Source organism: Diorhabda carinulata, chromosome X, assembly GCF_026250575.1.
Source record: "Diorhabda carinulata isolate Delta chromosome X, icDioCari1.1, whole genome shotgun sequence".
Classification (NCBI taxonomy): domain Eukaryota; kingdom Metazoa; phylum Arthropoda; class Insecta; order Coleoptera; family Chrysomelidae; genus Diorhabda; species Diorhabda carinulata.
Genome location: NC_079472.1, coordinates 44,835,704 through 44,853,793, shown reverse-complemented (window position 1 = coordinate 44,853,793; position 18,090 = coordinate 44,835,704). Strand labels below are relative to the sequence as shown.

At 32.7% G+C, this 18,090-nt stretch overlaps 1 protein-coding gene across 24 annotated transcripts in view; it reads right to left on the bottom strand.

The window, feature by feature from the left end:
* The window catches only part of LOC130900405 (ATP-binding cassette sub-family C member 10), a 136,766-nt gene that overhangs the window by 33,898 nt on the left and 84,778 nt on the right, over positions 1-18,090 (bottom strand). For all 24 annotated transcript variants that reach the window (XR_009060162.1, XM_057810983.1, XM_057810976.1 and 21 more), the window contains 3 exons: positions 16,988-17,246; positions 7,669-7,801; positions 4,659-4,832 (listed from right to left, as the gene is read on the bottom strand). Coding sequence is in view for 23 of the 24 variants with exons in the window: in XM_057810983.1 (XP_057666966.1) it covers positions 4,659-4,832; positions 7,669-7,801; positions 16,988-17,246 (566 nt within the window). In the remaining variant the exon portion in view is untranslated. The remainder of the gene's footprint in view (positions 1-4,658; positions 4,833-7,668; positions 7,802-16,987; positions 17,247-18,090) is intronic.

Below are 18,090 nucleotides of genomic sequence, written 5' to 3'. Positions count from 1 at the left end.
CCTACTAAAGAATCAAATATTTGGATACATTTATTACAGCGAATCTGCAACGTCTCTAGACCTTTCAAAAAAATGGTTTCTCCTTGCTCTGCAAACCAAACCTCCACAGCTTTTATTATCTTCTCGTTGGAAGAAAATTTACGACCTTTTAAACTTTTTTTCAGTTGAGGAAAAAGATGAGTGTGGGGGTGTTCTAGTGAATCAGGAATTTTTTGCACGGCAGCATGAGATTTGTGTGCAGGGGCGTTGTCCTACAAAAACAAAACACCTTTGGATGGCTTTCCAGGTCTTTTCTCTTTAATTTTTTTCCGTAGAGTGGTCAGTATGTCGAATAGTAATTTCCAGTTATTTTTCTACCCTTATCCAAAAAATCAATCATGATTACTCCATGGCAACCCCAAAAAAATGAAGTAAGAGCTTTTCCAGAAGATTTTTGGACACTTGGAAACTTGGAGAGCCAGAGTGTCCCCATTCCATCGATTGTTGTTTTGTTTCTGGATCGTATAAATGTACACAAGTCTCATCCATAGTAACAATAAGGTTTAAGAAGTCTACATCGTTTTCAAATCGAGCACAGATTGAACGCGATGCTTCTACCCTTGCAAGCTTTTGGTCAACATTCAAACATTTAGGGATCCATTTTGCAGCAATTTTTCTCATGTCCAAATTGACGTGAACTATATGATGAACGCGTTCGTATGAAATATTCAGTGCTTCAGATATCCGTTTTAGCCCAATTCGATGGTCTAGAAAACCTGACTGATACAGAAACTGGCCGCCTTCCCGATCGGTCATTATCTTCAATGGAAAATTTACCTCTTTAGAAGCTTGCAATCCAATTTTTCACCGTTGCATACGAAGGACATTAATCACCAAGGGTATTAAGCATATCTTCGTAAATCTGCTTACCTCTTAACCCTTTTGAATACAGGTACAATTTTTCGATTTTCACAATATCGGTGGACATCTTTTTCCTTTTAATTTATTGCGTAACTCTGGTTTACTTTTTTGACGTCAAACTTTACACTGACACTTCTAATAAGTTACTGTTCGTTGCTATGGTAACGCAATATTTTGTTTATGCATGGAACTGGTCTAGGTTAACTAGATATTAATACATCCTCAGTATATGCAAAGACAAAGAAAATTACCGCTATAATGTAAAGTTTTTGAGACTAAAATCAGAAAACAATTTTTGTTTTTCTAATATCGATGACACAGGTCTCACTCTTGAACACGGTATTGTGACTATTTTAGAATATCCAAAACTTGCATCGACATAAAGACAAATTTTTACATTCGAAAATTTTAATGTCTCCAAATATAACATATTTTAGTTCTTTGTTAAGTAAAAATTCAAATATTTATTATAAAGCATTCGTTAAGTTTCTTTTATGACTTACTAGCTACTTAGAATAGTTAAGAATTATGTTCTTATCATTTTGTTACCTAAGAGTTATTATTATTTTATTAACTTTTAATATAATAATGAATTATGTTTATTTAAATATTTTGTTGAAACACATTAAAGGAGGGCGAAGTAACCCTTCGAGACTGTTAACTTTGCCTATAAAAACGTGCAAAAATGCCAGTCGGCAAAATAATACCAAAGTCGAGGTAACTTTGCCAACTTTTCAAACTCTTTAAAAATTTGGTTTCAATTTTTTATGCTATTTAATTATAAAACTATGTAGCCAAAGTATCAAATCTTCATATAGTTAAAGTGGGTTTTATAATTCCCCGCAGAACCATGGATATTGAAAAAAAAATTTTGTGCAAATAGTCCAATGATCACAGCTCCTGACCCACGAAAATTAGTTATGACGCTGATTTTCTGGATTTAAGTAGTTCTCAGTGTGCTTTATCGATATAGTGAAAGTTAACATCAAAATTCTGGCTGCTAAGCTATATATTTTTGTGTGAATTTTCAAAATTCGGAATTTTGCAAATAGCTCGAAATCTATGCCAAATTTCGAAAGGATCAAAAATGTAGCTTAAGAAACCCACAAAAAAGGTTCCCTGTGATCTTTCCTTAAGAGCTGTCATTTCTTTATAAAATGCGCTCAAACTTCGAGGTCACATCATACTAAAAAGTTTTCGTGCCACGTAGAATCTGAGGGAAATTACGTCCCCGACTGAAGAAGAAACTGCTGTATCTCCTCGAAAAGTCAACATTTCGGGACAAATGAAAAAAGTGAATTTTAATCGTTAGAGTTTCTACTTTTCAAATGCACCTGCAAAAAATGTAAAATGTAACTTGTAAAATTTTCTTGGAAAACGACACGAATAGAATTGTTTTATGCTTGTTGCCTGGGTGAACTTAAAATACATGTGTCGTGACTCTGCTACACCCAGCAGCGAATCCTTGCTTGAAGTCGTCAATTAAACGATAACCTTTAAAATTATACCTTTGAACTCACTCTGTGATAGGCAAAAAACTACTTTTACTAATGTTAGATTTTTTATAGTTGACAAGATTGGTTACTTTTTTATAAGTTGTTGAACCTAACCAACCATTTTCGCAAAATAATGAGAAAACTAAAGTATACAAGTTGTCGAGCTTTAATATCCTCCCCAAATAAGTTCGTTAAACCTACGGTCTTCCATCAAAAATTTGAAAACTCGCCAAGAGCTCCTAAACAACATTTTTTTCTCAAATCTTTTTCTTATTTTCGAGGCATCACCTTCTATATAGATATACGTAACAAAAAAAACCTCTTTCTACTGGGAGAGTTTTTTCAACACATCAGCCAAAGATTCTACGGGTGTAGAGGGCGCTGTCGAAGCAAAACAAACAGACGGCAGAAGACATCTTATTAGTGCACGTGTAAAGTAGAATTGTTGGATAGCAATTGTGAAAAAAAATAGTGAAAATGCCAGAAAAGGACCTAATGGGAGTGCTTCAAGATAAAAAATTAATTGTCTTTTTTTAGTACGTAAAGTGTCGTAAATGCAACAAAATACTCTTTGATTAGTGAAAGGTTGAATTGTTTTTATTGCTTTGATCGCGATTTTCTTCGATAAATATGAGAATGAAGGAGACTTTCTTGACGAGTCTGGTGTAAATATTCATAGCAAGTGTAGCCCAGAGTCTCAAGTCGTGAAATAAGGCTTTGCTATATAATTTGGTTAGCAGTTTAGTTAAGTGGGCAGGAGAACAAGGAGCTGCTATATATTTATAATTTAATGATGGATTATACGATGTTAAACTGTGATCTTGATAAGCCAACTAAATTTGACTCTGTAGAGCCTCTCTTTCACAAAATTTTCTCTTCTTAAACGCTTTTAATGGTTGCGATACAACTTCTTGTTTTTTCAAGAGAGGTAAGAAAGGTGTTTGTCAAGTCGTTTGAATAAAAATTAAAAGTTGAATCTAATTTCAGAGAAGCTCTTGAAGCGATTCGAAGGTTTGACAGTACAGAAGAGTGTATAGTTGAAAATGGAGTGAATGCATTTCTTGCTTTATATAATGCGCCTCGTAATATATCTGACCTCGATTTGTATAGATATACGTGTTTTTTTAAAGGCTGTTGTTGAGAAAAATGTGGTCAATCTAGGGCCTTTTCCTCCAACCTCAGATTCATTGCTTAAGAGTGTATTTCCTGGTTCAAGAATGGCTCTCATATATCACCTTAGATCCAGTAAAGTGGGGATGGGAGATTTTAAAAATGATTTTTTGTAACTGCCAAAAAGGTTGTAGTAAGTTGTGTACTTGCAAGAAGGCTGGACTGCTATATAGAAGCATGTGCGGGTCGTGTTTACAAAATTCATACATGAATCTGATACCTGTTGACTTGGGGGAAGAAGAATTTTTTGAAGAAGAGACCAGTCCTGCAGGAGAAGACTGTAAAGACACCCTGACGAGCACGGAATTCCTTTTGGAAGAAATGTTCGAGAGTGATGATGAAATCGACTAGATTTTTAATATTTTCTATACTTTTTGATAAATCACAAGAATAGCGTTTTTAAGGATTATCCCTGTCCCACACTTAGGTTTAGAGTACTTACAACAATCAAGATTTTAAAAAAGGATTTCTGGAATTTTAGAGTTTTTTGTAGATTGGGAAAAATCATATTTGAGGTTCTTTGAAGATAATTTCCTTCTCGGCATTTTTTTTCGGAAATTTACCTCTGAATTTCAAGTTTTTTTTGAGTTATCCATAAAAAATGCACTGTTGAAAAAAACCAGTAACATAAAATTCGCTTTTTGTAATTTTGAGATTAAGAAAAAATTACAGGAAACTAGAAAAGTAGAAAATTACTACATTTTTAATCTCTTCACTTTTCTCGAAATTCGGCATAGATTCCGAGTTATTTGCAAAATTAGAAATTTTTAAATTTAAACAAAAATATATCGCTTAGCAGCCAAAATTTTGATGTTAACTTTTACTGTATCGATATAGCACCCTCAGAACTACCTAAATCCAGAAAATCATCGACATAACTATTTTTGGTGGGTTTTGGCTCTAATTGGGCTCTACTCACTGGACTAAAAGTAGCCCCACTTTATTGAAAAAATGGATTGGTGACTGTTGATACTATATTTTCAGTTACTTTCATCATACTACTAAGCCATCCAAATTAAAATGAATATACAAGTTTGATAGATTGAATCGAATTACTTGTTGACTATAAAATATACAGAATGAGTCTATTACCTTGTAATGTTTCACTGAAATGGTTATATATAGGTGAAAGTGTTACACTTGATATTCTTTTGAGTTCTCTTGACGTTATTCTGTACTGATTCAATAACCATGTATAAACCGGAATTAATGGAATTAGAAATACACATATCCATGGTAGACCATAAATAGTTACACAAATTGAACCTGAAAATTACAAAAATCACTTTTCTGTTATTATAAAATCATTCTCATTTTATTTTTCTACCTTTTCTAAATATCGATACCTTAATCTGCTAATGTCTTAAATCCAAAAAATGCGAAAATGAGTTATTGGTGCCATTGTGTTCCGAAAAAAATGCTGCGCGGCCACCGTAGCGAATATTTTAAATACAACAGTGTACATGCAAATTGGCGGACAGGAAAATATTCAAGTCAAGTTGAGTCAAGATTTTTATTATTTTATGAGTTAAATTGTTAAATTTTTGAATATTTATGAAATTTTAAACATTATTCTTGATTACTTTGATTAAATAGGCGACCAAGACAATATTTTTATTTTGTCACAAGGAGAAGAAAAAGATGATAACATTGATGAAGTAAGTGACCAAGTCAATATGTTTATTTTGCACAAGAAGGAGAAGAAAAAGATGATAACATTGATGGAATAGGCGACCAATACAATTTTTTTAAGAAGGAGAATAAAAATATAACATTAATGAAGTAAGCGACCAAAACAATATGTTTATTTTGCCACAGAAGGAGAAGAAAAAGATATCAAATTGAAGGAGTAAGCGACCAAGACAATATGTTTATTTTGCCACAAAAGGAGAAGAAAAAGATGATAACATTGATGGAGTAGGCGACCAGGACAATATTTTTAATTTGGCATAAGAAGGAGAAAAAAAGTATGATGACACCGATGAAGTAGGCGACCAAGACAATGTTTTTATTATGTCTAATGAATTTGCGAACAGTGAAAATGTTGTTTTGTGGACAAATGAAGACGCCTTTGACAAAGGCGCAATGTTACCTGAATATCACACTGTGGAAAATTTAGATATGAATGCACCTATTAATGAGCAAATCGGAAATAACTCAGAAGCTCAGATGAATGACACAGTTGGGAGAAAGACTAGAAAGACGCGGCAGAGAAGAAAATAAAAAATGAAATCACGGTGCAATTGTATGCCGAAAACATACAAATTTTCAACAATTGATGAATATGATTTTTAACATATTTTGGAAATTGTGATGGAATGAGAAGCAATTATTTGTGCTGCTCCAACCCGTCGAAGTTCAGCGTAGAACGCCTACTAATGCCTAGAAAACAAGAAAAACAAAGATAACATTTAAATTTTGCCAAAAAGTGATACCAATACTCATGTAAAACTGAGTAAAACGATGTTCCTTAATACTTTATCTCTAGGGCCGGCAACTTTCAAATCTTAGGGAAAAAGTGTTTGCCCTATCCAGCCACCTGAAAGCCCCGTAAAAAGAAAGAACAACATCAAGCGCAGCACTTATGAAAGCATGGTTTAGTTTTCGAAAACCCTTCCCAGCTTCAATCACATTACTGCCGAGTAACATCCAACAAGGATTATTTGGAGGAGTCATTTACTACCAAAAGCGACCTTTTTAACCTATGGAAAGGATTAAATCCAAATTTAAAGGGTGCATACTTTTTCAGTACAAAAAATTAATAATTTAAAAAGTATGCATTTTTCGAAGAAAGTTTTTAGACAAAAGTATAGGGTGTTCTATATAACAAAGTTATAGTTGATTTCCGGTTCTACTGAAAGTCGGCCATCTTTGAAAATATGTTAGTTAAAAAGATCGTATCCAAAAACCGAAACGTAGAAATTTTCATGATTTTACTATAAGTATTTTGCCATATACAAATAGTTTTAACTCGTCATGGGACACCCTGAATAAGTCAGAAATACCAATAACAAAACGTTGAAGCCTACAATTGACTCTACCTCTCACCATTTTTACTACTCTTTGTCGCACTTATACAAATCAAAGAAATGAACGTACTTAGTTAGAAAAAGCAAACTCTGTACTAAACTAAATTTTATATTCAATCTAAAATACTAGTAACTACTGCTTATACTTGAAAAATATAGCTAGAAAATAGCATAAATTCCTCATAGGTACAACATGAGTTTTAACTCCAAAAATATCATAAAGGAGACAAAACACAACTTTTTCAATAATAGAAAGGCATATAAGAAATAATAAGATAAAAAGGAAAGGAAAATGCTCAAAAAGTTTTTAGCTGATTTTTTTGAACAGTTTTTTTGTCTCTCCTGACAATTTGTGGTTTTGGATTTAATACATTTCCAGATTAAGACATCGATATATATATAATAGATGAATAATTATAGAAATTAGCATAGAATAAACATAAAAGTCTTTTGTGTTCCCTTATCAGAACTTTTTTCACCACTGTAACTCAACTTCCACATCCAGAGTTGTAGTGAACTCTAGCATCTATCAGTGGACTTCAACGAGGTTAGATTCTCAATGTTAAAAATTTCTTGTTCAAAGCATAGTTTGTATTTACTAACACTCTTCAATCTCTGTCTCTGCAAAAGCTAATCTCATCGGTTTCTTCCCGACCAAGCAGTGTAAGAAAATTAAGTAGATGTAGAAAGAAGTTGTGTGCCAATAATTTTTCTGATTAGTCTGACGAGTATTGGCCTCCTACCTATTTCTTCGGCAGTTCCATACCAGCTTCGAATCAATAACACGAGAACTTTGTGTCAATTTCTTAGTTCCTTTCCAGGTTCATTTCCATCTTCCAACTGCAATTGTTTTCGGCTGAAAAAAGCTCGGAAGGGACCCCAACGATGGTGAGTATTTTTTAACAACCTTAACTTGGAAAAATTGAGCGAGCGTTAAATCTGTTTGCATGAATATATGATGTTTATTAGAGAGAACTGAGATAAATTGTGTTTACCTCCCATACCACTGATTACCACACATTTCTAATCGCAGTTTCTCCAAAAACCACACAATTTCTTTTTTGAATACTCACCAATTAATCCAAACAATTGAGCCAAAAAAATATTTAGAATAAATGGTAATGAGTCATCAACAGTGTATGTATCACTGGAAAATCTGTTTATAATTCTTCCTATTGAAGTGACATCAAAAAACGAGCTTCTGGCCTAAAAAAATATTTGATTAATTAGTTACACATAGATCAATATGAAAATCTTGTTTGAAATATGCGTATGTAACAAATAATTATTGTAATATGGGGTTTTTAACTAGTTATTCCTGCCGTGCGTTACTTTTATAATCAAGCCGAAGGTCCATAATATTAATCAAGTTCTCTAGTTCCAAAACATTGGAAATATTTCAGAACATCAGATAGTTGCATAATCATCTTGGCAAAGTTAGGGGGAAATAATAATAATCCAACTAATTGAAAATAATAGAAAATGTTGAGAACATCTTCGATCCACCACACATTCAATTCTTTCACAGATTTCGCTAACTTGGTATTTAGCATATAGAAACGAAGATTCACAACGTAAATTTTGACTAAGTTTCTAATAAGTTAGTATGTTGCTATAATGTATGTTAGTATAATAAAAACGTCCGACCGCATCCATTTGGAAAATAACCAATAGAAATCGGCTTTTAACTTTTATTTAAAAATAAATGCTGTTTATTTACCAACTAGCAATAGTTAGACTAATGTAATTTTTTTCGTATTTATTTAAACTTTTTCTATTCGTGAGGTGAATAAACGAACACTCTCTCTTACATTTTCAATCTATTTTCACACTATTAAGTACACTTAACTTAAAATAATTTACTTATAAATATCACTTAAACAATTTCTGTAATTACTTTTACTATTTCGTTCTTTTCGTTACGACTATTTATTTAAAACTGACTTACTGAGCAACATAAACTTATTTATATACCACAAATAAAATTCTGCAAAGTTCTAGAACAAAAAGAAGCAAAAGATATAAATAAATACTGTAAATAAACCGCTATAATAACGAATTCTAAAAGGACACATAAAAAGCGCTTAGGGATATTTGAAATCACTACCAGAATCATTAGAATCTGCTAGCTCAACTTTGGTTGAAGTGTCTGATGATGAGTCCGAATATTCCAGTTTGCCCCCTAATCCAATATAAAAACTAAGTTATCAAAAAACACGTCATATTAGATTCGTTTTTTGTAGATTAATTTTAGATTAGGCTAAAATGCTTACGAACTTACATCTAAATATGACGTGCTAGAAAAAACTTTGAATGGTCAAATAAATAAACATTCACTTGACGACTGCTGACTACGTACTGGTTAGTTTAGGACTGTAAAGAGAATCGTTGCATGGCATACTGCTCATAGATGTCGCTGGGAAATAGGAAATATTATGAAAAACCAATTTGCCCGGACTGTCCCTACGTATTTTTTAAACCAAAAATGGTATTTGGTATTTATTACCCAATAAAAAGACAGAATCATCTGACAGATGACAGGCGACTACATTTGCCACATTAGGGAGCGCGAGTACTGGAGTGTTGAATATATTATGAAACCGGCCGTAAATCATATAACATGATCTAACTGATTTTCTCAAACAAATACGAGTATCTACTTGAATCTAACAACAATGCCGTAAGTTTTTATATTAAAAAAATTGTGTGAATATATTAAAGTTAACACTAAGATCCCATGGAAAATGTTAAATCTATTCTTTTTAGTACATTTTAATAAAAGCTTGTTTTTCAAAAAATTTGTTACTTTTAATTTATGTTCATCAATTTTGTATATCTAGGAAGTCTTTAATCTGTGTTGAAACCAAATTCGTGATGGATTACAAAGAATTTTATGTTACACGACATCATTAATCTAAAGGATATCATTAAGTGACTAATAGTCCCAGAGCTGGCTAGAAAAACAGGGTCGATTAGGTGCGCGCCATTTCAGCATGTAATCTGGCGGCACCAACTCAGTACATCACCAAACGCCACTTCTTAAGGTCAGCACAGGTCGGATATGAAAATGCCAACCGGTTTTCCCGAATATAAAAATTGGCTGACCTCATGATATGCGCGCGTGAAACCTTTCGTAATATGGGATTTAAACATCTAATAAGATCGTTGTAATAGTGCAAGAAATTTTGCAGGCTTAATGAAAAATTATCTATAATATCTAAATATGTTTGAGCTATCCAAAATTAAAAAAAAAAATCATCAGGATACGATGAAAACGGCCTGCGAAACTTCTTGCACTATCCCATTGCTCTTAGTTAAGACCTCAAAAACCTAATAAAAAAGTTTCTCGCGCGCACGTTATGAGGTTTTTCAAATGAGTTTTCCGGCACTTTCAATCTCTTCTTACGAGTGTTTTCCGGCCTGCAAAACTTCTTGCACTATTACAACGCACTTTTTTGAGATTTAAGCCGCACGCTACAAAAGGTTTCACGCGCGCCCGTTATGAGGTTTTTCAGCCAATTTTTTCGTTCGGGAAAACCGGCTGGCATTTTCATATCCGACCTGTGCTGACCTTAAGTAGTGGCGTTTGGTGATGTACTAAGTTGGGGCAAGTTGGGGTCGCCAGTTTACAAGCTGAAATGGCGCGCACCTTATCGACCTTGTTTTTTTAGTCTATAATACCTCTACAAAAATTCAAATTTACGTATCAGAAAACAACTCTGGTTCTAATATTAAATTTTTAAAGCACTCATTTCCAGTTGACGAAGATAAAAAGGAATTTAGACAAATTAATGTTGATAACTTTTTAAGGTTTTGAATAGAACAGAGGTTTTTGTAAAAAACATTCGATTTTTAACATAGTCTTCTTTGAGATTTACACTAAAAAATTCTTCAAAAAACGTATTTTTTAAATAAGAAAGTCAATTAAACAATTTCACACATGTATCGAAAAGTATATAAACACGTATGCTGAGAAATTAAAAAATCCAACAAAATATGGAGACTAAATTTTCATTAAACTACTTTCTACATTACCCTGTAATAGTAATAGCACTTAATTTTAACGTTTAAATTATTTTGCAGATATTAGTATGTATTTCAACACAAATCACAACAAACTTAATTTTTATTGTCTACTTCTTCAGACTTCTTATATTTGGCCTTTTGTCTTTCGGCACCCAGCCAGATTCATATTATATTCGCATATTGCCTCTATCTTTCAAGTATTTCAATACATGTATGTTTTGTTATTTTTTCTGAAACTGTTACGAAAAGTGACGTTTTTCTCATAGCTAACTTAATTTCACAATCACATATTGCTCACATTGTGAGAAATATTACTGTACCTCGGAGGGATACAACACTATGTCCATTTTTTTCCATATTGACTTTATTACAGAGTTAAAATCAGCTTTTCTCATATTTCTTAGAGGAATAGAGCACTATGTCAAAAAGAAGTTAGAACCGGATATAGCATGTTTTAAAACAACACCAAGTCCACTTTCATTTAGAGGGATAGAATGTGGACTTGGTGTTTTATCCTTCCTAAGCATGTGAATTACTACTGGACATAGTGTTGTATACCTCTACACAGCCTGGCGGATTGTTAGTGAACTAGTACTGTCCGTTCAAGAAAACGAGACCTTACCTCCAATAAGTCAAAACAAAATACTCTACAATATTATTTTACAGTAAAAGGCATACGAACTAGAGTATGTAAACTTATGTTTTTAAATACACTATCTATATCAAACACCGTGGTAGTTAATGTTTTGAAAAATATTGAACCAGGTGGAATTGTAAAAATTGATCAAAGGGGTAAGCAAACTCCCGTCAATAAAACACATAATGACACCGTTGAAAGTGTAGTAAGATACATCTCTTCCTTCCCAAATTATAGCAGTCATTACACTAGGGAAAAGAGTGATATGAAGTATTTGGGTCTGCACCTGAACATAGAGAAAATATATGAACTGTATGTAGAGGATTGTAATGAAAATGATTTCAACCCTTGGTTAATAGCTAAAAAATGGCTCTACTACGATGTGTTCAACAAAAAATTTAAGTTGAATTTCAAACCACCAGAAATAGACACATGTGATTATTTTCAAGCAAAATTAAAAAATAATTTGACTCTAGATGAAAAAAATTCTATTGAGGAAGACCATAATGCACATCTGGATGAATCTAAATTAAGGTATGATTTGAAAAGCGAGGACACCAAAAGGGCTAACAATACCCTTAAGGTATTAACGGGTGATCTTCAAAAATGTTTGCCGTCACCCCTTATAACAAATTGCATAAGCTTTTACAAGAGAAAACTTTGGACGTTGAATTACACCCTTTTTGATTCTTCTGATTCGTCAGTCCATTGTATTATGTGGGACGAATCCAAAGGAGCTCGTGGCGGAAATGAAATCGGATCTGCATTACTGGAATGGGCAGATACCGTCATTCCTGGCAGTGACATTGAAGAAATCATTCTGTGGTGGGTAATTGTTACGGCCAGAATAAGAATATTAGCCTTATTATGTGTTTCTTTTGGATACTCAATAAGTATCCTCAAGTAAAAATCATCACTCAAAAGTTTCTACTAAAGGGCCACACGCATATGGAGGCGGATACTGTCCATGCACTGATAGAGCGGAAGAGAAAAAAAAACTTAACAACATGACAATTCTAACGCCCTGGGATTGGCAGCAGTTAGTCAGACATACCTCAATGAAATATACTGTGCATAATATGGAACTGGAGGATTTTAAAAATTTTAGGTCTTTGTACGATGTCAAAACATGTGAAAATCCACCCTTTATTAATAGAAAAAAAGATGTCAACAAAGAACAAGTTCTTCTGTCAACCTATGTTCAACTGCAAGTAAAACAGAACAGCATGGGAACTCTGTTTTTGAAAAGTAATTTCGCTGATGAAAACCAGGAGATTGACCTTGTTAGGTTTCGAAGGCGACACCTTACATTGCCAAACGATTTGCAACTGGTAACACCAAGTCCAATACCAATATCACAACAAAAGTATAATGATCTATTGGCATTACTACCATATGTTCCTACAGTTTGCCATGACTTTTATAAAAACTTAAAGCATACTAGTAATACCACTAGTGAGTACCCTGAAGGGATATAATTTTCATTATATATTATTTTAGTAGGGTATAATTATACCAATAATATGGATATTGACAGTGTTGACGATTTTGATAATACTCCGCTAGAGATATCGAAAAAAGCAGCAAAAGTGGCTTTAGATTTGTTGCCGGATATTTCAAGAAAAAAATATGAATTAGCTTACGAGAAAAACTACAAAAATAAAATCTTTTTCGGAGACTGTACTTTTAGTATACTTTGAAAAGTTGTCGAAAACTTTAAAGCGTCTACACTTTGGTCACAATATTCAATGCTGCGAAGTACTATCGGTACTATCAAAAATAACATTGATATGTCCATGTATGACAAATTAGGTTCATTTTTGAAAAGAAAGTCCTACAATTACGTCTCCAAAAAATCAAACATATTGACAGCAGACCAATTGCAAAGATTTTTAAACGAAGCTCCAGGCAAGGAATATCTACTAATAAAAGAGAATTTAGTTAGAAGGAATAATTTTTAGAATTTAATTGTATTTTCATCTTGATTTAACATAGATTTTTCTATTTAGTGGTTTTTTAGGAGATGGAAGAATCAAATAATCATAAAAAATTCTATTTTAAATTATGGTAGATAGATATTTGTACTTTTAACCAATCATTTAAATCAATGGTCAATGGTGCAGTGGATGATAGTGTGTCCGCTTGGAACTCAGTAGTCCCGAGTTCAAAACTCTCGGGTGTCAAGAATTTTTTTGTAAAATTTAAATATTTAGATAATTTACAGGATTTAAATTCAGCTTGTGAAATTAGATAACACGAAAACAAAAAAGCCAAAAATGTTCACTGTAACGGGAGTATTTTATAATATACAAAAAATATGCTGCTCTTAGACCGATTGATTTGCCAAAAAAACGTTTCTTTTTAAATTACAATTACGGAAAATGTATTAGACACGTAGTTGGCATTAATAAATTCGGTAGTATGGCATTTTTTTAGAATTAGAAAACCTCCATCTATACACAGGTAACTGCTTTAGACGTTCTTCGGCAACAACAATTTTAGTAAATGCGGGAGGGGAAAGTCTATTAAAAATAAAATTGCTAATAATTAAATATTAAATAAAAAAAAATTAAATATTATTCATCAGTTAAGAGGATACTTGAGTATTATTTTGGTTTTACTAATCATAAAAATAAAAATTAAGTTCCATTACTTTTATTCTTTCAATTTATGCAGATGTGGAAAAAGTATAGTGTTTAACATGTTATAAAAGTAATTTTCTCACTCGTGATAAAAGTTGAATTTTCCCACTTGTTGCACACTATACTATTTTAGTACATGTGTGAGATAAGCTACTTTTTTAGGTAAAAATGATTGTGTAATCTATCGTCTTCGTGAGTGGTCGTAGGAAAACTGTAATATAACATAAAAAAATCATATTATGTAGATAATATGATTTTTTCAGTCTTCTTAAATTTGGCCTTTTGCCTTTCTACATCCAGCCAGATTCATATTGTAATCGCGTATTCCCTCTATCGTTCGAGACCATATATAACATAAGAAAAAGAAACATTTCAATATACAGGGTGGTCTAACGAAAAGTTTGCACCTACCTTTTCACTTTTTTTTTGTAGTTAAATTCAAAAATGCTCGGACTCGTCGATTTTCCTTTTGAGGGGGACACATTTTAAACATATTATTCGATCTGCGCCTTTAACCCCCAAGCGGGGGTGAGTAACAACCCTAAAATTTTAAATAGAAAAAGGGGTCGACTGATATATCATTTAAAAGGGCACAAAATTGTCTTTCTAATGATACCCTATTTGTTGAATCTTACTAAAACAGTTAATGCGAAAATGGCATTAAAGACATTAAGCCGAAAATTTTGGTATTAATGACAAATACAAATAAGTTTTAATTATCACGGGTGAAAATAACTGCAATCGTTAGTCCATTCCAATGTTTGTTATTTTTAACATGCTTTGTAAAAATGTAAACTAGCCGTTAAATTGATTTACTAAGACCTTACATTAACAAATGTTGAAAATGTGACCCATTTAATTCCATACAATAATACAGATTTTGTTCAAATCTATTTCTAACATTATGTAGCATATCAGGTGTTATGTTTCTGCACTTTGCTGTAATCCGTTGGCGAAGATCTTCTATGGACTCGGGCTTTGTGGCAAAACATTTATTTTTTAAGTGTCCCCAAAGAAAAAATTCTAAAGGCGATAAATCCGGTGACCTGACAGGCCTTTCAATTGATCCCTACCTTCAATCCACCAATCCACCATCCAGGAAACCGGTGATCTAAGAACTGTCTTACAGGAACCACATAGTGCGGAGGTACTCCATCTTGCTGAAAATAAAGCCGATCAGCAGTATGATTTTGGCCATCTTCAATTACTTATGTTATTAAAGGATCAATTGTATCTTCGAGCATGTTTAGGTAGATTTCACCAGTTAAATTTCCAGGAATAAAAAGTGGTCCTATGATATGATTTCTTAATATGCCACACCAGACGTTTATTTTTTGAGGATATTGGGTATGAACCTCGTGGAATAAATGTGGGTTAATATTATCCCAGTAACGACAATTGTGCTTATTTACAGCTCCATTCAAATAAAATGTGCATTTGTCGGAAAAATAAATGTTAAATAATAATTGCGGATCTGCAATTAAACGCTGGCTCATTGTTTCACAAAATTGCAGCCTTCTATCAGGATCATCCTCATTTAGTTCCTGTACTAGTTTGATTATGTACGGATGAAATTTGTATGCTTTTAAAATTCGTATTCTGGACGAACGGAAGAGTCCTGAGGCTTCAGCTAGTTGACGAGTACTTTGAGTATGATTCAGTTCAACATACCCTAACACAGCGACTTCCACAGCTTCATTTCTGATCGGTTTCTGCGGCTGGTGTTTTACATTACAGACAAATTCGGTATCTACAAACTTTTTAACTAACACATCATTCACATTTTTATCGAGATGACTATCATTAAATAAGCGAGCCGTAAGTCTGGCACAACTATTATTTTGAAAATGAAGTTTAACTATTTCAACTCGTTCTGGAGTAGAATAAATCAAATTGTACCATGAAATTAAAATAACTTTTAAAAAAACTGAATCAATGAAGGGACTAAAACTGTGTAAATTCTTTTCCTACATGTATCTTCAGTTTTTATTTCAATAAAAAACCGTAAACGATTTGTGAGGAATTTAGTTCTGATAAATAATGCGGTGTTTTTGAAATCCCATTTTCCTTTAAATTAAATAATTTAGAAATGATTGTAGTTGTTTTCACTCAAAATAAAACTTATTTGTATTTTTCGTTAATACCAAAATTATCGGCTTAATGTCTCTAAACCGTTTTCGCATTTACTATTTTAGTATTTGTCCCCCTCAAAAAGAAAATCGACGGGTCCGAACATTTCTAAATTCAAACACAAAAAAAGGAGAAAAGCTAGGTGCAAACTTTTCGTTGTACGTATGTTTTGTTATTTTTTAGTACACGTGTGAAGCTACTTTTTTAGGTAAAAATGAGTGTGGAATCAATCATTTTCATAAGTGGTCGTAGGAAAATATATATTTGTGAGATAATTCCATTCTCACACCGAAATTTATTTTCAATTGAGGCTGAATATGGTGGATGCAATTCATAGAGTAATTCGTGAATTTACAACATGGGAATTGTATGTGCATTCTCGCATCGTCTTGGTGTAAATTAATATTTTCTTGTCCAATGGATTCTCAATAATTGATATTAAAAAATAATCCGGCATAATCCTCCATTGATTTTTTTTACACTTGAAGCTAGCCAATGTGCACCCAAAAAACTGTCTCTATGACACTATCGGGACAAAGTCACCTTGACTTTTTGTGACCTCGATTCATTCCAACAAACCTACCATGTGTTGTGATGCATCCACGTTCCTTCAACTGCCACGAAACGGCGTAAGAACTCGTCCATATTACGGTATACAAAAACTCTTTCGAGGCCATCACACGATTACATTTGATGTCGATTGTGAGCAGATGCTGCACCCATATAGCGGAAGGCTCGATTATGCCCAATTAATTATTTAAATTGGGACAATTGAGCAGTTCAAAATATGTATAACAATCTTACACTTCACAATGTGAACTTTTTCTTTGTTTTGTTAGTTAAGGAGTAGGAAAATGGAAAATTTACAGATTTATTTACCTGCCCTTGCAGTTACAAATTTTATAATTACGCATAAAAAAGTATAATAGCTTCCCTTAATAGAGTACATATACTTACTTTCACCACTGTCCGTAGCAAAATTTTATGGAATTTGATCGCAGCCCTTATTCCACCATAGGCAAATATAAATGCCCTTAACAATGTGAATAATGTGTTGATACACACAAATTCGATATAAACCTTTAAAAACGTTGCCATGTTATCTGTAGAAATCGTCCAATACAAGTTTTCATCTCTAATACTAGTTACTTCATGATATAATGTAAAGTTAGTAGTGGAATTCTGAGATGTATCTGTTACTCCATTGGCTAGCCACCTGAAAAAATTCGAAGAGTAACTGAGGAAAGTGAGACCTTTTTATTGAAAGAACGTGACGTTTATCGATATCTCTGATTGCTTGCAACTGCAATGAGTAAAATAAAAGAGAATCGGTGTAGTGGGACCTAATTGAATGTGGTCATGACAATATCGTGCCTTCTTACGAACTGTTGTTGCTTGGCTAGACCCTAGTAAATTAATGGATTATGCTTAACTATTTGGAATATTAAGTCATCAGATAATGTGTCGATAATGACACATATATGTCATGTTCATAACCGGAGAGCAATAAGATATGGTAGAGATAAACAGGGAGCAATCATGGAGACCAACTAAGTTGGAATTTCTGGAACCGTTGGCGATATTCATAATGAATACACTATTTACACCAAAACTACACCAACACTGTCTGACGCGCATTTCGATAACCAAGTTAACGCCTTTAGGTACATAGATATTCAATTATGCACTTTTTCGTTCAACTAAATGTGCTGTTTTAGCTGCATATATTATCATTTTTACTATGTTTTTTATTTTCTTTCATAAATCTTCATTTCTGCACTTTTTCGTTTAACTAAATGTGCTATTTCAGTTGCATATATTATAATTTTTACTCTTTTTTTATTTTCTTTCATAAATCTTCATTTCTGCACTTTTTCGTTCAACTAAATGTCTATTTTAGTTGCATATATTATAATTTTTACTCTTTTTTTATTTTCTTTCATAAATCTTCATTTCTGCACTTTTTCGTTCAACTAAATGTACTATTTTAGTTGCATATATTATAATTTTTACTCTTTTTTTATTTTATTTCATAAATCTTCATTTCTGCACTTTATCGT